The sequence below is a fragment of the Phyllobates terribilis genome, unplaced genomic scaffold, assembly GCF_046119375.1.
Source record: "Phyllobates terribilis strain yellow unplaced genomic scaffold, ASM4611937v1 Scaffold_9__5_contigs__length_417890890, whole genome shotgun sequence".
NCBI lineage: Eukaryota > Metazoa > Chordata > Amphibia > Anura > Dendrobatidae > Phyllobates > Phyllobates terribilis.
The window spans coordinates 392,984,028-393,005,509 of NW_027362769.1; the positions used below are offsets into that span (position 1 = coordinate 392,984,028).

General features: G+C 48.8%; 1 protein-coding gene and 1 pseudogene across 2 annotated transcripts in view; both read left to right on the forward strand.

Annotated features, from left to right (window-relative positions):
- The first annotated feature begins 941 nt into the window (after positions 1–941).
- LOC141162543 (sulfotransferase 1 family member D1-like) overlaps positions 942–21,482 on the forward strand; it is a 43,171-nt gene continuing 22,630 nt past the window's right edge. The window contains exon 1 of one of the 2 annotated variants that reach the window (XM_073648750.1): positions 942–1,157. In XM_073648750.1, the coding sequence (XP_073504851.1) occupies positions 957–1,157 (201 nt within the window). In that variant the 5' untranslated portion in view covers positions 942–956. The remainder of the gene's footprint in view (positions 1,158–21,482) is intronic. The other variant, XM_073648751.1, reaches the window with a different exon arrangement.
- On the forward strand, positions 11,799–13,424 carry LOC141162722 (uncharacterized; annotated as a pseudogene).

Below are 21,482 nucleotides of genomic sequence, written 5' to 3' on the forward strand. Positions count from 1 at the left end.
CCACCAAGCTGCGCACCCACCATCAGCCTCAGCGGACCCTGCTGCAGCGGCGGCCACAGTGACCGCATCCCAACGGGTGGCGTAGTCGACACAAAAGAACTTTAGTAACATCTGTAAAGCTGCCACATAACACTGAGCTTGACGCCCTGGGCACGGGACCGGGTCACAGCCGCTCGGAGACTACAACCCCCCATCTGATCCGGTGCCGGGTATTCCCCTCAAAAAGGAATATGTCCCAGGGGGCGCGTCAGTGTGACTGTGGGGGAACTATGGGGACATCATACAGTGTGTGGTGTGACTGGGGGGAACTATGGGGACATCATACAGTGTGTGGTGTGACTGTGGGGGAACTATGGGGACATCATACAGTGTGTGGTGTGACTGGGGGGAACTATGGGGACATCATACAGTGTGTGGTGTGACTGTGGGGGAACTATGGGGACATCATACAGTGTGTGGTGTGACTGTGGGGAACTATGGGGACATCATCTTGTGCGCGGCAGAGAGTGGGATTATACTGAGTTTAGAGTGGAATCATACAGTGTGTGGTGTGACTGTGGAGGCAAATTGTGGGGGTATCATACTGTGTGCAGGGGACATGTTTGCTGGCATTACGCTGTATGGGGGCCATGAAAAGGGCATCCTAGTGGGTGAGAACAATAAGGGGTTTCATGGACGACATTACATGTCCCTCTCACTGTCGTTAATAGTTGGGGGGTCTGCTCTTCTGTGACTTTCTGCCGTGACCCAAATAGATATTTTTTTAGGTGGGGGCAGTTTAGAATTTTACTATGGGGCCCCATGATTTTTATGTAGGTCCCTGCTGATACGTCTGCTGAGCCGTGTATCTAATCTTGTGAGTGATACATTCTGCTGTATCTAATCTTGTGAGTGATACATTCTGCTGTATCTAATCTTGTGAGTGATACATTCTGCTGTATCTAATCTTGTGAGTGATGCATTGTGCTGTGACTACATATAAATTCTCGGTAATCCAGAATAACCAGATAATTAGAGGAGGCTGCAGCAGTCGGGGTGAGGGGGTTAATAATGAGGTCACATGGTCTGCTCCAGCCCTGCAGGCCCCGCCCCTGCTCTTCTCCACAGTCAGTCCTCTCACTGATGAGTGCTGGGAGTGCGGCTGCCGCCGTCCTCAGGTAAGTGCAGGGTCAGTGCTGGATGTGCTGTCCCGGACCTCAGAGCCAAATCCGACCACACTGGGCTGGTTCTGGTACTCCGCACGCCGGGCTGGTTCTGATACTCCGCACGCCGGGCTGGTTCTGATACTCCGCACGCCGGGCTGGTTCTGGTACTCCGCACGCCGGGCTGGTTCTGGTACTCCGCACGCCGGGCTGGTTCTGATGCTCCGCACGCCGGGCTGGTTCTGATGCTCCGCACGCCGGGCTGGTTCTGATGCTCCGCACGCAGGGCTGGTTCTGATGCTCCGCACGCCGGGCTGGTTCTGATGCTCCGCACGCCGGGCTGGTTCTGATGCTCCGCACGCTGGGCTGGTTCTGATGCTCCGCACGCCGGGCTGGTTCTGATGCTCCGCACGCCGGGCTGGTTCTGATGCTCCGCACGCCGGGCTGGTTCTGATGCTCCGCACGCCGGGCTGGTTCTGATGCTCCGCACGCCGGGCTGGTTCTGGTACTCCGCACGCCGGGCTGGTTCTGATACTCCGCACGCCGGGCTGGTTCTGATGCTCCGCACGCCGGGCTGGTTCTGGTACTCCGCACGCCGGGCTGGTTCTGATACTCCACACGCCGGGCTGGTTCTGATGCTCCGCACGCCGGGCTGGTTCTGATGCTCCGCACGCCGGGCTGGTTCTGGTACTCCGCACGCCGGGCTGGTTCTGATACTCCGCACGCCGGGCCGGTTCTGATGCTCCGCACGCCGGGCTGGTTCTGATACTCCGCACGCCGGGCTGGTTCTGATGCTCCGCACGCCGGGCTGGTTCTGATGCTGCGCACGCCGGGCTGGTTCTGGTACTCCGCACGCCGGGCTGGTTCTGATACTCCGCACGCCGGGCTGGTTCTGAGGACAGCTGATCTGTCAGGTTCTACGTCTTAACGATAGTAACCGAACGACGGCGTTACTGTGACTGTAAATTCAATAACTCTTTCATAAGTGTCCAGCACAAAGGTCAAAACTATGTGTCACCATGGTGACTGCCTGATATTAACCCCTTTACTACCCAAGGTGGTTTGCACGTTAATGACCAGGCCAATTTTTACAATTCTGACCACTGTCACTTTATGAGGTAATTACTCTGGAACGCTTCAACGGATCCCCCTGATTCTGAGATTGTTTTCTCGTGACATATTGTACTTCATTCTTCGATATCGCTTGTGTTTATTTGTGAAAAAAATGGAAATTTGACGAAAATTTTGAAAATTTTGCAATTTTCAAAATTTGAATTTTTATGCCCTTAAATCAGAGCGATATGTCACACAAAATAGTTAATAAATAACATTTCCCACATGTCTACTTTACATCAGCACAATTTTGGAACCAACATTTTTTTTTGTTAGGGAGCTATAAGGGTTAAAAGTTGACCAGCGATTTCTCATTTTTCCAACAAAATTTACAAAACCATTTTTTTAGGGACCACATCACATTTGAAGTCACTTTGAGGGGTCTTTATGACAGAAAATACCCAAAAGTGACACCATTCTAAAAACTGCACCCCTCAAGGTGCTCAAAACCACATTCAAGAACTTTATTAACCCTTCAGGTGCTTCACAGGAATTTTTGGAATGTGGAAGAAAAAAATGAACATTTAACTTTTTTCCACAAAAATGTTACTTTAGACCCAATTTTTTTTATTTTCGCAGGGGTAACAGGAAAAAATGGACCCCAAAATTTGTTGTGCAATTTCCCCTGGGCACGCAGATACCCCATATGTGGGGAAAAAACACTGTTTGGGCGCACTGTAGGGCTCGGAAGGGAAGGAGCGCCATTTGACTTTTTGATTGTAAAATTTGCTTGAATAATTAGCAGACTCCATGTTGCGTTTGGAGAGCCCCTGATGTGCCTAAAAATTGGAGCTCCCCCACAAGTGACCCCATTTTGGAAACTAGACCCCCCAAGGCACCTATTTAGATGCATAGTGAGCACTTGGAACCCCCAGGTGCTTCACAAATTAATCCGTAAAAATAAAAGTGTTTTTTTTTTCCACTTTTTCATTTTTACGAATCAATTTGTGAAGCACCTGGGGGTTCCAAGTGCTCACTATGCATCTAAATAGGTGCCTTGGGGGGTCTAGTTTCCAAAATGGGGTCACTTGTGGGGGAGCTCCAATGTTTAGGCACACAGGGGCTCTCCAAACGCGACATGGTGTCTGCTAACAAATTGGAACCATGTCGCGTTTGGAGAGGCCCTGTTTGCCTAAACATTGGAGCTCCCCAACAACTGACCCCATTTTGGAAACTAGACCCCCCAAGGCACCTATCTAGATGCATAGTGAGCACTTGGAACCCCCAGGTGCTTCACAAATTGAATCGTAAAAATGAAAAAGTGGAAAAAAAAATACTTTTTCATTTTTAAGAATCAATTTGTGAAGCACCTGGGGTTTCCAAGTGCTCACTATGCATCTAGATAGGTGCCTTGGGGGGTCTAGTTTCCAAAATGGGGTCACTTGTGGGGGAGCTCCAATGTTTAGGCACACAGGGGCTCTCCAAACGCAACATGGTGTCCGCTAACAATTTGAGCCGATTTTCCATTCAATTTTTTAGCGCACACCATGTCGCATTTGGAGAGCCCCTGTGTGCCTAAACAGTGGAGCTCCCCCACAAGTGACCCCATTTTGGAAACTAGACCCCTCAAGGATTTTATCAAGAGGTATAGTGAACATTTTGAACCCAGAGGTACGAACAGAATTTGATAACATTAGGTCATCATATTGAATAAGTTGTCATTAGTCTTGAGCTCAAGTGTTCGCTACTTGAGTTTGCATCGGGTACTCAGGTATGCACCATGTACTGCGTGTGCTCGAGTGACATGCTCGTGTCCCTGCCCCGCATGTTTCACGGTTATTAGACACCCCCAAAAAAACATGCGGGGATCGCTCGTACATGGCAGGAAATCCCAGCAAAAAATTTTTGGCCGCGAAGCATATGGGGCGGAGACTCGAGCATGTCACTCAAATACCCACGATACTCAATGCATACCCGAGCACCCGATGCAAACTCAAGTAGTGAGCACTTGCGCTCAACACTAGTCGCCATATCGTCATCTTTTTTTCTTACTTTTGAAAAAAATCCCAACGCCATCACAACCCTAGCACAACCCTAATCCGAGAGTTTATTTTTTATGCCGTTCCTCGTGCTGTATAAGTGATTATATGACTTTATTCTTCTTGTCGGTGCGACTACAGCGATACCAGAATCATATGGGGTTTTTATGACTGACAGCTGTCACACACTAAAAGACGCATTTTTTGTAAAATCTAGTTTTTGCATCGCCATATTTTGAGAGCTATAATTTTTCCATATTTTGGCAGACAGAGTAATGTGACTGCTTGTTTTTTGCAGGATGAGTTGACGTTTTTATTGGTGCCATTTTTTAATCGCTTTCTATTCCGATTTTTGGGAGGCAGAATAAACAAAAACTAACAATTCAGGAATTGTTTTTTTTTTTTTTTTATTCTACTCCGCGTGTGGTAAAATTGATCAGGCAGCTTTATTCTTCGGGTCAGTACGTTTACAGCGGTACCACATTTATATCGTTTTTCTATGTTTTGCACTTTTACATAATAAAAGCAATTTTATAGAAAAAATTATTTTTTAGCATAGCTTTTTTCTGAGAGCTATAACTTTTTTATTTTTCGGCTGATGGAGCTGTATTGCGGCTTGTTTTTTGCGGGACGAGATGACGTTTTCAGCGGTACCATTTTTATTTATATTCGTCTTTTTGATCGCGTGTTATTCCATTTTATTGTTTGGCGGTATGGTGATAAAGCATTGTTTTTTGCTTCGTTTTTTATTTATTTTTTTTACCATGTTCACTGAAGGGGTTAACTAGTGGGACAGTTTTATAGGTCAGGTCGTTCCGGACGCGGCGATACCAAATATGTGTACTTTTATTGTTTTTTTTGATAATATTTATTGATGGGTACATTATATTTTTATTTTTGGTGGATTGTTTTTTTTATTTTTTTATATTTTTACAATTTTTTTTTTCTTTTTTTCACTTTGACAGTTTTTATACTTTTTTACTTTGTACCACTATGGGACTTTCACTTTTTTTATTCTGATCGTCTGCATAGCATAGGGATGGAGCACCATCCCTGTGCCATGCAGGCTGTCAGCGCTGGACAGAGAGAAGATAGTTTGGAGATGCACTGCGCATGTCCAAAAAATCTTCCTGCTGTCTGGTGACCCGGATGTTGTCATGACGACATCGGGTCATCATGGCAACATCCTGGAAGCCACGGCAGACAGCGCTGGAGGCCGGAAGAGGAGGTATCGGCGATCACCTCCCCTTGCCACCGCTATGCTGCGATCGACTTCGATCGCAGCATTGCGGGGGTTAATGTACCGGGAGCGGTGCGGGACCGCTCCCTGCACATAGCCCCGGATGTCAGCTGTGACACCCCTGACGAAGCTGCGGTCTAGCAGCGTAACGTGTAGGGTCTCTGGTGCCAACAGGTAACTATGTCAATTTTTTATTTTTGATTTATCCCTTGACTACTCAGGAGTGCCCGTTTTGCCATATATGATTTAATTCATGATTCAATGTCGCACCTTACGTGGGATGACACTTTCTGGTAAATGCTGATACTATATGGGCCCCTAGTGCTAGCAGGTTATCACTCCCACTCATTGCTTCATTCCTCAATCTATTATGATGTATAGTCTGATTATTTGGGAATGCCTGGTTCATTACCTATGTTTGGTCTAGTGGTGCTGTGCTACCCTTCACTAGGGTGACATAGCTTGGTTAAAAACCATTATTGTATTATGAGATATTAAAATTGATGTATATCATACCTGTGGCCTAAGGGGGGATTTATTGCTTTGGAACATTATTATTGTTCTTCCCCCATGAATATTGTTATGCCTTGTCTGTTTTTAAATGTTTATTTTTTCTTGTGTTGTCAGTGTGTAATCATGTAATAAAGATTTTTTCATTTTTCTATTATTGGGTGTGCACGGTTGTATATCCTGAGTCTTTTTTCTTCCAAACTACATTATACAATTATATCAGGTTACTGTAGCACCCCGTTTTGCTCACTATTCTATAGCAGTGCCCACCTCCTTGCATAGGATAATCAGCTGACACCCGGCGGCGATCGCGCCCGCACAGCCTGTGTGCGGGCGAAATCGCCAGGGCGTATAAATACGTATCTGGTCCATAAGTCCCAGGGCACAGATACGTACTAATACGCCCTATGTCGTAAAGGGGTTAACCAAGAGGCCCCCGAACCAGCAGTCATATTGTGTGTAGATTAGAAGAGGGAGATGGAACATTTCTGCAAACTCACATCATCCACAACACTAAAGATAATGTTCTTATCTGTCCCAAAAAGCAACAGATACGACATACTGAGACTATTATCTGGCCATTAACACCCAAAATATATCCTGTATGTAGCATATATCTACTATAATGCTGCTCCTATGTGCAAGAATATAACCACTATAATACTGCCCCCTATGTACAATAATAAACTACTATAATACTGCCCCCTATGTGCAAGACTATAGCTACTATAATACTGCCCCCTATGTGCAAGACTATAACTACTATAATACTGCCCCCTATGTACAAGAATATAACTACTATAATACTGCTCCGATGTGTCACGCCAGGAGTGGGTGCAATACAGGGGGGAAAGGTAAAGGGAGCCCAGACACTAGGGAAAGGGGAAGTGGTGACCTCAACTAGACTAGCATCACCCTGTTTTCCCCTACCGTCCCTATACAGCCTCCACAGCTGTCGCCGATCACGTGCCTCACCCTACTATCCCTGGCGTAAGGCTACAACCGGGGGTGGAAGGAGATGAGCACTAGTCAACCTCCGCTAGCACTCTAAAGACAAAAGGGGAAAACAACACAGGGGAATTACAACTTAGCTTTAGAAGAAACTCGAACAGGGCACACGGCCTCAAGACTCCAAAGAGGACGTGATCCTTCTTCAGCCAAGTTCCAAGTAGGAATGAATATAACAGGTGACGCCCACCTACAGTCATGGCCAAAAGTTTTGAGAATGACACCAAAATTATATTTTCCCATGATCTGCTGGCCTCTGGTTTTTATTAGTGTTTGTCTGATGTTTATATCACATACAGAAATATAATTGCAATCATATTATGAGTACCAATAGGTTATATTGACAGAATGAGTTAATGCAGCAAGTCAATATTTGCAGTGTTGCCCCTTCTTCTTCAAGACCTCTGTAATTCTCCCTGGCATGCTCTCAATCAACTTTTGGACCACATCCTGACTGATAGCAGTCCATTCTTGCATAATCAATGCTTGCATTTTGCCAGAATTTGTTGGTTTTTGTTTGTCCACCCATCTCTTGATGATTGACCACAAGTTCTCAATGGGATTAAGATCTGGGGAGTTTCCAGGCCATGGACCCAAAATCTCTATGTTTTGTTCCATGAGCCATTTAGTTATCACCTTTGCTTTGTGGCAAGGTGCTCCATCATGCTGGAAAAGGCATTGTTGGGCGCCAAACTGCTCTTGGACGGTTGGGAGAAGTTGCTCTTGGAGGATATTCTGGTACCATTCTTTATTCATGGCTGTGTTTTTAGGCAAGACTGTGAGTGAGCCGATTCCCTTGGCTGAGAAGCAACCCCACACATGAATGGTTTCAGGATGCTTTCCAGTTGGCATGAGACAAGACTGGTGGTAGCGCTCACCTCTTCTTCTCCGAATAAGCTGTTTTCCAGATGTCCCAAACAATCGAAATGGGATTCATCAGAGAAAATGACTTTGCCCCAGTCCTCAGCAGTCCACTCCCTGTACCTTTTGCAGAATATCAGTCGGTCCCTGATGTTTTTTCTGGAGAGAAGTGGCTTCTTTGCTGCCCTCCTTGAAACCAGCCCTTGCTCAAAGAGTCTCCGCCTCACAGTGCATGCAGAAGCACTCACACCAGCCTGCTGCCATTCCTGAGCAAGCTCGGCACTGCTGGTAGTCCGATCCCGCAGCTGAAACAGTTTTAAGATACGGTCCTGGCGCTTGCTGGTCTTTCTTGGGCGCCCTGGAGCCTTTTTGACAACAATGGAAGCTCTCTCCTTGAAGTTCTTGATGATGCGATAGATTGTTGACTGAGGTGCAATCTTTGTAGCTGCGATACTCTTCCCTGTTAGGCCATTTTTGTGCAGTGCAATGATGGCTGCACGTGTTTCTTTAGAGATAACCATGGTTAACTGAAGAGAAACAATGATACCAAGAACCAGCCTCCTTTTAAAGTGTCCAGTGATGTCATTCTTACTTAATCATGACTGATTGATCGCCAGCCCTGTCCTCATCAACACCCACACCTGTGTTAATGGATCAATCACTAAAACGATGTTAGCTGCTCCTTTTAAGGCAGGACTGCAATGATGTTGAAATGTGTTTTGGGGGTTAAAGTTCATTTTCTGGGCAAATATTGACTTTGCAAGTACAGTAATTGCTGTTAAGCTGATCACTCTTTGACATCCAGGAGTATATGCAAATTGCCATTACAAAAAATGAAGCCGTAAACTTTGGAAAAATTACTATTTGCCTCATTCTCAATACTTTTGGCCATGACTGTGGACACACCAGGTATATATACACCCAGACTAAAGGGAGGTAGTCGCTGGGTCCTAAACACAGCCTCCTATCTAGGCAGCCGTCTGCATTGCCAAACGTGAAGATCTCCTGCAGGACGACTGTCACCTCTAACACACGTGACAGCACCTCCCCTGTACGAGTGGCCTCCGGACACTCTGGACCATGTTTCTCAGGAAAAGAGGTGTGAAAAGAGCGAACCAATCTGGGAGTGTTCACCTCTGACGCTGAAACCCACGTCCTTTCCTCTGGACCATAGCCTTTCCAGTGCACCAAGTATTGCAGAGAACGACGTTGGAGACAAGAATCTACAATCCTCGAAATCTCGAACTCCAAATTACCATCAACCATTATTGGGGGGCGGTGGTACAAGTGAGGGCCCAAGAGGTTCTATGTACCATTTGAGTAAGAACCTGTGGAAAACTGTGGACCTTACGGGCCCGAGGAAGTTCAAGATAAAACGCTGCTGGGTTAATGACGGTGGTAATTTTGTAGGGACCAATAACCTAGTTCCCAGCTTCCAAGAAGGAACTTTCAATCTTATATTCTTGGTAGACAGCCACACAAAGTCATTCACATTCAGGTCCGGACCGGGCAGGCATTTTCTGTCAGCCATACGTTTATACCTGTCACCCATGGTCTTTAAAATACTCAGAACCCCCCCCCCGCCACACCGAGGAGAGCGACGAAGCAAACTGTTCCTCCTCAGGAACTCCTGAAGCTCCTCCCCCACTAAAAGTACCAAACTGTGGATGATAACCGTATGCACCGAAAAACGGTGACCTGCCAGTGGAATCTTGATGATGATTATTGATGGCAAATTCTGCCAGCGGTAAGTAGGATGCCCAATCCTCCTGATTTTCGGAGACAAAACACCTGAGGTATGTCTCCAAGTTCTGATTGACCCGCTCGGTCTGACCATTCGACTGAGGATGGAAGGCAGAGGAAAAGGACAGCTGCACCCCCCAGTCGAGAACAGAATGCCTTCCAGAACTTGGAAACAAACTGGGTCCCCCGATCAGACACCACATCGGAGGGAACCCCGTGAAGCTTCACAATCTCATTTATGAACACCTGAGCAAGTGTCTCAGCATTGGGAAGTGCAGGTAAAGCGACGAAGTGAACCATTTTACTGAACCTATCTACTACTACAAAAACCACCGTTTTGCCTGCAGAAACCGGTAGGTCAGTAATAAATTCCATGGATAAGTGTGTCCATGGCCTGCTAGGGATAGGTAGCGGTAGAGGAGTACCAAACGGACGGGTGTGTGAAACCTTAGAACGCGTGTGTAGTGAAATATGTATCTGAGGGGATTGGATACACGCTAAGGGTTAACTCAACAACACACACAGGTCACAATCTAAGCACAAGCCATCTTCCCAGTCACACTGACTCCAGTCTCCCCAGGGGGCGTCCTACCACCAGGGGGCGTCCTACCACCAGGGCAATAAATCACACTTAAGCCCCCGTCTCACATAGCGATATCGCTGCTGAGTCACGGTTTTGGTGACTCACCAGCGACCTCACCAGCGATGTCGCTGTGTGTGACACTTTGCAACGATCAGGCCCCTGCTGTGAGGTCGCTGATCGTTGCAAAGTGTCCTGGACCATTTTTTGGTCGTTGGCCTCCCGCTGGCCAGCACACATCGCTGTGTGTGACCAGCGGGACCAACGATCTGGCTGGTAACTATGGTAAACATCGGGTTACTAGGGGCACGCGCGCACTTAGTAACCCGCTGTTTACCATGGATACCACTCTGCTACGGTGCACGGAGGCTCCCGCGCACCGTAGCAGAGTGGTATCCATGGTAAACAGCGGGTTACTAGGGGCACACGCGCACTTAGTAACCCGATGTTTACCATAGTTACCAGCCTGCTCCTGCTTGCAGCAGGCTGGTAACGGGAGCAGGACATCGTGGAACGATTCTTTCCACGATATCGCTGCTCCCCTGATCGCTGGTGAGCCTGCCTGTTTGACAGCTCACCAGCGATGTATTAGCGATGCAGCAACGATCCCTGACAGGTCGTATCGTTGTCGGGATCGCTGCTGCATCGCTTAGTGTGACGGGGCCCTTAGAGGGAGCCTCAAAGAGGAAGAGAATTGATAAGAGAGAGGAGCCATCTCAAATAGTGAACTTCAAACAAGGTTCAAGAGACCTAGTTAGAGGAGACAAGGAACATTTGTACAACATAATATATGCGCGGCTAAATTAGTGAGGGTCCAATCATAGCCCCAGAATTAGAATGTTTAAATGGAAGGCTGGTGTAGAAATCTGACCCCCTGTCTGGGTCTATAACTGGATCCTCCAGGCTAAAATCTTGTGTCACAGAGATGGGGCAGCCGAGCACTGCTGTGATCATCACCCCATATTTCCGCCTTCCCCATCGGGCTATAGAGGACCAAGTTTAGGGTTCTGTAAGTTCTCCTGTTTATTTTCATACTGTTTGCATATCTGTATGTCACGTTTATTTCTATTTTTTTATATCTTTTTTTTTTTTATTATAAGCACTGTACCTTTTCTATTAAAGCTTAAAACTTTAATAAGCCTGAATCTTGTATGCGCTAAAGAACCCATAACCCTAGGAAGGGTGTGATTTTGTTGAGTGTCCGATAGTCTTAGTTTAGGGGACCCATCGGCCCCAAATCCGGTGGGTGGTGGCAGCGTGTGTGAAGCGGGGTGCGCAGTCTGAGTTGGGATGTGATTGATGCTCCCTTCAGCATAGGACAGAGGCCGAGTGCTGGATTGAGTGGGAGGAGATAGGTTAACCCTTGCAGGCATAACCCCAAGTCACGTGCTGAGGAGCGGGTACGTGACAAATTGGTGGCAGCGGTGGGATTCAATTTATTTCTATTAGCGCATTAGTGCAGGGTTTAAGAAATTATTCCCGGTACTAAAGAATTGGTGTCCTTACGAGGAGCCACCAGTTCTACAAGATTCGGCTCAGTGCTTACTTAGACAGACTTGCAAACAGTTCCCCTTCCCCGTTTTTCTTTTCTATTTTTCATTTGGCAAAGGCTGTTCATTAATATGGCAGCTCGATACAAGAAGCAGAGTATGGATGCTCTGATCGACCTCTGCGAGCAAAGAGGAATAGAGACCGCCGACAGATCCAAGGAGATGCTGATGCACAACTTGGCGGAGCACGACTTGGCGCAAAATGCTGAGGTCGCCGGACAAAGAGAGAGTCCACCTCCGAGAGGCCCAGAAATGCCAGTCCTTGCACCGGAGATGTCCTCTGAAGGTGCCAGCAACGCCAGTTCTGAGGAGCCTGTGGACTTTACGTTACGAATGGCCTTACAACAGCTGGGAACAAGTGATCCCGCTCTGCGCCTGCAGCTTGTTCTACGGTACCGAGAGGCTACAGAACGCCGGGCCGAGAGGGAGGCTGCAGAACGCCGAGCCGAGAGAGAGGCTGCTGCTGCAGAACTCCGGGCCGAGAGAGAGGCGGCTGCAGCAGAACGCCAGGCTGAGAGAGAGTTCAAGCTCCGGATGGCCCAAGTAGAGCGGGGTAGCAATCTTCAGCTAACCCCCTCCCAGGACATAAATCCAAGGAGGCCACGTTTGGAAAACTTCCCTGTGATGGAGAAAGACACGGACTTGGATACTTTTCTTCGGGGGTTTGAGAAAACCTGCAGACAATATCATCTACCCCTTGAGCAATGGGCGCTGTACCTAGCCCCGGGGTTGAGAGGCAAAGCTGCGGAGGTGTTTGCTGACCTCCCATCTGACCTGGATGGGAACTATGAGGCAATCAAAGAGGCTCTGGTCAGGAAATACAACCTAACCCCAGAAGTGTATCGGAGAAAGTTCCGGAACTTACAACGTGGGTCAGCTGACAGCTATGCGGATTTTGTGAGCACACTGAGGAGCACCTTCCACCAATGGATCAGGGGACTTTCTGTTAGCAGCTTCGAGGCCTTAACGGATCTTATGGTCAAGGATCAATTTCTCCATATGTGCCCCACGGATGTATGACAATTTGTGTGTGATCGAGAGCCACAATCTGCGGATGAGGCTGCAAAGATTGCGGACCGCTACGTGGCCAACAGGATGCCGGAGGTGCGGAAGCCATCGGGATTCAGCTGGAAGGGAGGTAAGCCAAACGGGGACCCCTCCCCCTCTGCCAGCCGGTCACCAGTGCTGTCCAAACCCACCTCCTATGGGGCCCCGGGGACCAGATATCCTTCAGGTGATTCACGCCAATGCTTCACGTGCAAGAAAGTGGGACATGTTAGTGCAGTCTGCCCGGATAGGGAGAAACGCCCCACTACCACCACGAAGCCGTCTGGGCCCCCACCTTCTGTCCTATTTGTGGCCGGCACTGATGTGCGGACTAATGAGAACTGTCAATCTGTCACCGTTGGCGATAAAGTTACCATTGGTCTCAGAGACACTGGAGCACAAGTAACTCTGGTGCGTCCCGAAATGGTAAACCCAGCAGATATCATACCAGGAAAGACAATGTCTATCACCGGGGTTGGAGGGGTCAGCCCTGCCGTGCCCATGGCCCGTGTGTATCTGGACTGGGGAGCAGGGAAGGGAGTAAGGGAAGTGGGAGAATCAGAGGCTATTCCCACCAATGTGCTGCTAGGCACCGACCTGGGAAGGATGGTGTCCCACTATATTCACTCCACTGAACGTAAATGCTACTGAGAAGGTGGAAGCCCGTGTCCCACCTGAGACCCTGTGCCAAGAGGGAAAATGTACCCATGTGCAGGACTGTACGTATGTGGCCACTGTGACCCGGACTCAGGCTGCGGCTCAGACTCAACCCCAGAAACTAGAGGATGAGTCTCAGATAGAACTTCCAGAACAGGAGGGCCCTCCTCTGGCCCAGGAGCCCCCTCACATGCCAGATCCACCGAGTTCCCTGACCACGGACCCGGAGGACTCTGCTTCTGACCAGAGACTGGTGTTCACCCTAGGCCAGGGCCTGCAGACTGACAGCCAGAGCTTCCAGGAGGCCCTGCTGGCAGATGCCATTTTGGAGAAGCTCCAAGGTCTTGCTGACCAATCCCCTACTGCTTCTGACAAAGAGAGAATCTACTGGGAGCAGGGCAGATTGTATAAAGAGACTCTTCCCATTTATAACACAGAACATTGGGACTGTGAAAAGCGGCTGGTGGTTCCTTATCTGTTTAGGGAACAATTATTGAGAATTTCTCATGAAATTCCTCTGGCCGGACACCTTGGAGTACAAAAAACTAAAGCTCGCCTTGCTCATAACTTTTATTGGCCAAAGATGGGGACAGATGTAGCCAACTACCGTCGATCCTGTGTAGTGTGTCAGAGGGTCGGAAAGTCTGGGACTATACAGAAAGCCCCATTGGTACCCCTGCCAGTGATTGATGAGCCGTTCCAGCGAGTGGCTGTGGATATAATAGGGCCACTTGCAATACCTAGCAGTTCGGGCAAAAAGTACATCCTCACAGTGGTGGACTATGCTACACGATATCCAGAGGCCGTGGCACTGTCCTCCATCCGAGCGGACAAGGTGGCGGATGCTTTACTGACTGTTTTCTCGTGTGGGTTTTCCCAGGGAGATGTTAACCGATCAGGGAACCCAATTCATGTCCAACTTGATGACCTATTGGAAGGATTTGAGGGGTTTGCCGTTGCTTATCTGGATGATATAGCCATTTTTAGTAACTCCTGGGAGGAACATCTTGCACATCTTTCTCAGGTGTTGCAGAGGCTTCACGCGGCAGGTCTGACTGTGAAGCCTGGAAGCAGGGCCGGCGTCAGCACCCGGGCAAATGCCGGGGCCTTGAGCAGGCAGAGGGGCCCACTGGCGGTCGCGCACCGCGCTGGGCTATGGGCGGAGGAGAGCGGTGTCAGCGCCCGCCCTTCGCCGCTTGCTCAGGGCCCCGGCAGCTGGATACTTACCTCTCCCCGTGCCTCCGCAGATCAGCTGTCTTCCTGGTGCGCGCTCCCTGTGACGTCTCAGGTCAGAGGGCGCGGTGACGTCTTTACACCGCGCCCTCCCCTGAGCCGTCACAGGGAGCGCTGAGCGGGAAGACACCGACAACGCTGCAGCAGCGGGCAGCAGGTAGCAGGTGAGGAGAAGGGAGGTGAGTATTTGATTTTTTTTTTTTTAATGTATGGAGGCATGGGGCAGTATAAAGAGAAGGGGGGGGCATCCTGCATAGGGCATTATAAAGAGGGGGGGGACATCCTGCATGGGGCATTATATAGAAGGGGGGGGTGACATCCTGCATGGGGCATTATAAAGAGGGGGGGGGGACATCCTGCATGGGGCATTATATAGAGGGGGGGTGACATCCTGCATGGGGCATTATAAGGTGGGGAACAGCCTGCATGGAGCATTATAAGGGGGGGCAGCCTGTATGGGGCATTATAAAGAGGGGGGGAGACATCCTGCATGGGGCATTATATAGAGGGGGGGGTGACATCCTGCATGGGGCATTATAAAGGGGGGGGGGCAGCCTGCATAGTGCATTATGTGGGGGGGGGAACAGCCTGCATGGAGCATTATAAGGGGGGGCAGCCTGTATGGGGCATTATGTGGGGGGTAACAGCCTGCATGGAGCATTATAAGGGGGGGACAGCCTGTATGGGGCATTATGTGGGGGGTAACAGCCTGCATGCAGCATTATATGGGGGCCAGTATCCTGTATGGAGAGTTATAAGGGGACCGGTATCCTGTATGGAGCGTTATAAGGGGACCGGTATCCTGTATGGAGCGTTATATGGGGGCCAGTATCCTGTATGGAGCTTTATAAGGGGACCAATATCCTGTATGGAGCCTTATATGGGGGCCAGTATTCCGTATGGAGCCTTATATGGGGGCCAGTATTCCGTATGGAGCCTTATATGGAGGCCAGTATTCCGTATGGAGCCTTATATGGGGGCCAGTATTCCGTATGGGGCATAATATGGGGGCCAGTATTCCGTATGGGGCCTTATATGGGGGCCAGTATTCCGTATGGGGCCTTATATGGGGGCCAGTATTCCGTATGGGGCCTTATATGGGGGCCAGTATTCCGTATGGGGCTTTATATGGGGGCCAGTATTCCGTATGGAGCCTTACATGGGGGCCAGTATTCCGTATGGGGCCTTACATGGGGGCCAGTATTCCGTATGGAGCCTTATATGGGGGCCAGTATTCCGTATGGAGCCTTATATGGGGGCCAGTATTCCGTATGGAGCCTTATATGGGGGCCAGTATTCCGTATGAAGCGTTATATGGGGGCCAGTATTCCGTATGGAGCCTTATATGGGGGCCAGTATTCCGTATGGGGCCTTATATGGGGGCCAGTATTCCGTATGGGGCCTTATATGGGGGCCAGTATTCCGTATGGGGCCTTATATGGGGGCCAGTATTCCGTATGGGGCCTTATATGGGGGCCAGTATTCCGTATGGAGCCTTATATGGGGGCCAGTATTCCGCATGGGGCCTTATATGGGGGCCAGTATTCCGTATGGAGCCTTATATGGGGGCCAGTATACTGTGTGGAGTGATTCGCTGGTTTCTGAGCTATTGTGGAATTTACAATAGATATCACTCATGTAATGTAAGAAGTGAAATCTTTGCATTGTACTATATATATATATATATATATATATTTCTCTGCGGTATCTGTGCATCATGAATCGTGGTATGTGTTAAAGGGGCCCACTGAGACTCTTTCGCCCGGGGCCCAGAAAAACCTGGAGCCGGCCCGGCCTGGAAGTGTCAGGTGGCCATGAGGGAAGTACAATACCTCGGACACCGGGTGGGGGGAGGTCTGCTAAAACCTGAACCAGGGAAGGTAGAAGCCATTACAGCCTGGCCCACCCCACGAACCAAGAAACAGGTACTGTCCTTCCTGGGTACGGCTGGCTATTACAGGAGGTTTGTGCCCGCCTACAGTGCCTGGCTAAGCCATTAACTGACCTGACCAGGAGGAAGCTTCCCCAAATTGTGTCCTGGACTCCTCAGTGTGAGGAATCATTCTCTGCCCTAAAGTCAGCATTGGCCAGTTCACCCGTCCTTCAGGCCCCAGATTTCACTCGCAGGTTCGTGGTGCAGACCGATGCCCGCACTTATGGGCTAGGTGCCGTTCTCAGCCAGGTGAACCAGCAAGGCGAGGAGCACCCAATCCTGTACCTAAGCAGGAAACTCCTGCCCAGAGAGGTAGTGTATGCCACAATAGAGAAGGAGTGTTTAGCTATTGTGTGGGCCCTGAAAAAACGACAACCCTATCTGTATGAGCGCAACTTCACCGTGATCACAGACCATAACCCGCTGAGCTGGCTCCACAGAGTAGTGGGGGACAACGGGAAATTGCTTAGATGGAGCCTGATATTACAGCAATATGATTTCACCATCCAACATAAGAAAGGGATTGATCACGGCAACGCTGATGGCTTATCACGCCAAGGTGGTCCGGAGACAGATATGTGCTAGGGAGCCGACCTGTAAGCCAGCCCCCATGCACGTTCAACAGGGGGGGAGGTGTAGTCAAATATGTATCTGAGGGGATTGGATACACGCTAAGGGTTAACTCAACAACACACACAGGTCACAATCTAAGCACAAGCCATCTTCCCAGTCACACTGACTCCAGTCTCCCCAGGGGGCGTCCTACCACCAGGGGGCGTTCTACCACCAGGGCAATAAATCACACTTAGAGGGAGCCTCAAAGAGGAAGAGAATTGATAAGAGAGAGGAGCCATCTCAAATAGTGAACTTCAAACAAGGTTCAAGAGACCTAGTTAGAGGAGACAAGGAACATTTGTACAACATAATATATGCGCGGCTAAATTAGTGAGGGTCCAATCATAGCCCCAGAATTAGAATGTGTAAATGGAAGGCTGGTGTAGAAATCTGACCCCCTGTCTGGGTCTATAACTGGATCCTCCAGGCTAAAATCTTGTGTCACAGAGATGGGGCAGCCGAGCATTGCTGTGATCATCACCCCATATTTCCGCCTTCCCCATCGGGCTACAGAAGACCAAGTTTAGGGTTTTGTAAGTTCTCCTGTTTATTTTCGTACTGTTTGCATATCTGTATGTCACGTTTATTTCTATTTTTTTATATCTTTTTTTTTTATTATAAGCACTGTACCTTTTCTATTAAAGCTTAAAACTTTAATAAGCCTGAATCTTGTAAGCGCTAAAGAACCCATAACCCTGGAAGGGTGTGATTTTGTTGAGTGTCCGATAGTCTTAGTTTAGGGGACCCATCGGCCCCAAATCCGGTGGGTGGTGGCAGCGTGTGTGAAGCGGGGTGCGCAGTCTGAGTTGGGGGTGATTGATGCTCCCTTCAGCATAGGACAGAGGCCGAGTGCTGGATTGAGTGGGAGGAGATAGGTTAACCCTTGTAGGCGTAACCCCAAGTCACGTGCTGAGGAGCGGGTACGTGACAGCGTGCAAATACAACAAGCAGCTACGTGTTCAATTACATCCCGATGCAACCCCGGCCACCAAAAACAACGAGACAGGAGGTCCGCGGTTGCCTTACCACCTGGATGACCAGCAAGCACAGAGTTATGATGTTCCTTTATTACTTTACGACGCAGATCAGGTGGTACAAATAATTTTCCTGAAGGGCAGGAGGCAGGGGCGTCCTCCTGAGCCTCCAGCACCGCACCCTCCAGTTCAGGAAAAAGAACCAAAATAAGTACCCTTTTCTGTAATATCGGGGCAGGGTTCTCATGGTCACCACCACCAGAGAAGCTCCAGGACAAAGCATCAGCCTTGACATTTTTGACCCCTGGACGAAAAGTGACAACAAAATTGAACCTAGTAAAAAACAGGGACCATCTGGCTTGCCTAGGGTTGAGACGTTTAGCTGACTGGAGATATGACAGGTTCTTATGGTCAGTAATAACAGTAATAGGATGGACAGCCCCCTCCAACCAGTGACGCCAATTTGATCACCAAAAGCTCCCTATTACCCACGTCATAATTTCTCTCAGCTGAAGATAATTTTTTAGAAAAGAAGGCGCATGGACTCCAGTTACCAGGGGACGAACCCTGAGACAACACAGCCCCAACCCCGACATCCGAAGCATCGACCTCCACAATAAAGGGTTGAGAAACATCGGGTTGACTGAGTATAGGTGCAGTGGCAAAACAACTCTTTAAGGAAGAAAAAGCCTGGAGGGAAGAATCGAACCATTTGGAAAAATCAGACCCCTTCTTAGTCATGTCAGTAAGGGGTTTCACTACAACAGAGTAATTTCTGATGAATTTCCTGTAAAAATTAGAAAAGCCCAGAAAACGTTGTAGGGCCTTCAGGTTCTCGGGACGTTCCCAGTCAAGGACTGCACAGATCTTCTCCGGATCCATCCGAAAACCTGAAGATGACAACAAATACCCCAAAAACTGCACCTCCTGGACAGCGAAAACACATTTCTCTAGTTTGGCATAGAGTTTGTTGTCCCTTAATATCTGGAGCACCAGCTTAACATGCCCCCGATGGGTCTCAAAATCAGGTGAATAAACCAAAATATTGTCCAGATAGACCACCACAAACCTGCCCACCAAATGATGAAAAATATCATTTATGAAATGCTGGAATATCACAGGTGCATTGTTCAAACCAAAAGGCATAACCAGACTCTCGATGTGTCCTTCAGGGGTATTGAACGCTGTTTTCCATTCATCCCCCTCTCTGATTCTAACCAGGTTGTAGGCTCCTCTAAATCCAACTTGGAGAACACCTTAGCTCCTACAACCTGGCTGAACAAATCAGGAATCAGAGGAAGAGGGTATGGATCACGGATGGTAATTTGATTTAATTCCTGGAAATGTAAACAGAGACGTAGACCGCCATCTTTTTTCTTCACAAAAAGAACCCTGCCGCCACGGACGAAGATGAGGGTCTGATATGTCCCTTCTCCAGACTTTCCGCAATAAAATCCTTCATGGCTTGTCACTCAGGGCCAGAAAGATTATACAGTCTTGACTTGGGTAGTTTAGCTCCGGGGGTCAGATTAATAGGACAGTCATAAGCTCAATGAGGAGGCAAATCCTGACACCCCTCTCAGAAAAAAACATCCTCAAAACCAGACAGAAAAGCAGGCAGTATCCCCGTAGAGACAGCAGCAATGGAAACATTCAGACAGTCCTCATGGCAGTAATCTCCCCATTCAGTAATCTCCCCGGTTTGCCAATCCACCAATGGATTATGTTTAACAATCCAAGGAATACCTAAAAGAATCGGAGTAGGGCGATTCTCCAAAACATAGCAAGGGATGATTTCACAATGAACTGACCCCACCCTCAGTTTTACATTATGTACAATCTGAGTAAATGCTTTCTGTGCAAGTGGCGCCAAGTCAATGGCAAAGATGGGAATAGGTTCAGCTAAAGCACAGCAAGTAAGACCATGAGTTTTCACAAACTCAGCATCAACCATACTGACTCCGGCTCCACTGTCAGCAAAAACACAGACGTTTTTTCGATTTTGCTCTCTAGCACCACCTCTGCAGTCAGGACTAAACAGGAACTGCAGTTTGTCCACAAATGCACCCCTTGTTTATCCAACTCCAGACTACCGAGAGTTAATCAAGTTTCTTTTTGTTTAGGAATTGAAGGACAGGTCCCAACAAAGTGTCTCTTTTTCCCACAAAAAAAACATACACCTTTTTTTCTTGCGAATCTCCGGGAGATGTATGATGTAGAGACACCCCCTAACTGCATAGGTTCCTCCACCTCCCCCAGTACTGGTTCACCCCCAGACCGCTCCTTCGGCAAAGGTACACAACCCCGACAAGAAGGCCCCAGAGAAGGAGGTCGCACCCGTCTATCCCGAAGGCACCTATCCAGACATATGGCCAAAGACATGGCAGCCTCCAAGGACTGAGGGGTATCATATACAGCCAAGGCATCTTTCAACATTTCAGTAAGCCCCTCACAAAATTGACTTTTAAGGGCTGAGTCCTTCCATTTGGAATCCGTTGCCCATCTGCAGAATTCTGAATTGGACGTCTCCACTGACCGATTCCCCTGCTGAAGACGACGTAGCTTAGACTCAGCCAAGTCGACTCGGTCAGGGTCATCATAGATGAGCGCCAGAGCTCCGAAAAACCCTTCCACAGATTTGAGACAAACCGAATCCTGCGGTAACAAAAACGCCCAGGATTGAGGATCTCCCTGCAGTAGAGAGATCACAATGCCGCCCCGTTGCTCCTCATTACCGGAGGAGTAGGAACGAAGTTTGAAGTACAATTTCCATGCCTCCTTAAACACAAAAAAACTGTCCCTACCTCCTGAAAACCTGTCCGGGAGGGCAACCTTGGGCTCAGGCTGGACAGGCATACCAGCATAGACCCCCACATTGGTGACCTGCAGCCGCTGAAACTGCTGCTGCACATCACAGCGGAGGTCATTCACGTCCAGAGACAGCCCATGCAGACGCTCTGCAATCAATCCCATACCAATGGAGAAGGGGAAAAAAAAGGTACACACCCAAAAACACACAGAAAAAAAAGGCACCCAAAGTGTCAGATTTGTGTCTTTTTTTTTTCTCCAAAAACGTGCTCGACCGGTTTTAATGTCACGCCAGGAGTGGGTGCAATACAGGGGGGAAAGGTAAAGTGAGCCCAGACACTAGGGAAAGGGGAAGTGGTGGCCTCCTAAACTGGACTAGCGTCACCCTGTCTTCCCCTACCGTCCCTATACAGCCTCCGCAGCTGTCGCCGATCACGTGCCTTGCCCTACTTTCCCTGACGTAAGGCTAAAACTGGGGGTGGAAGGAGA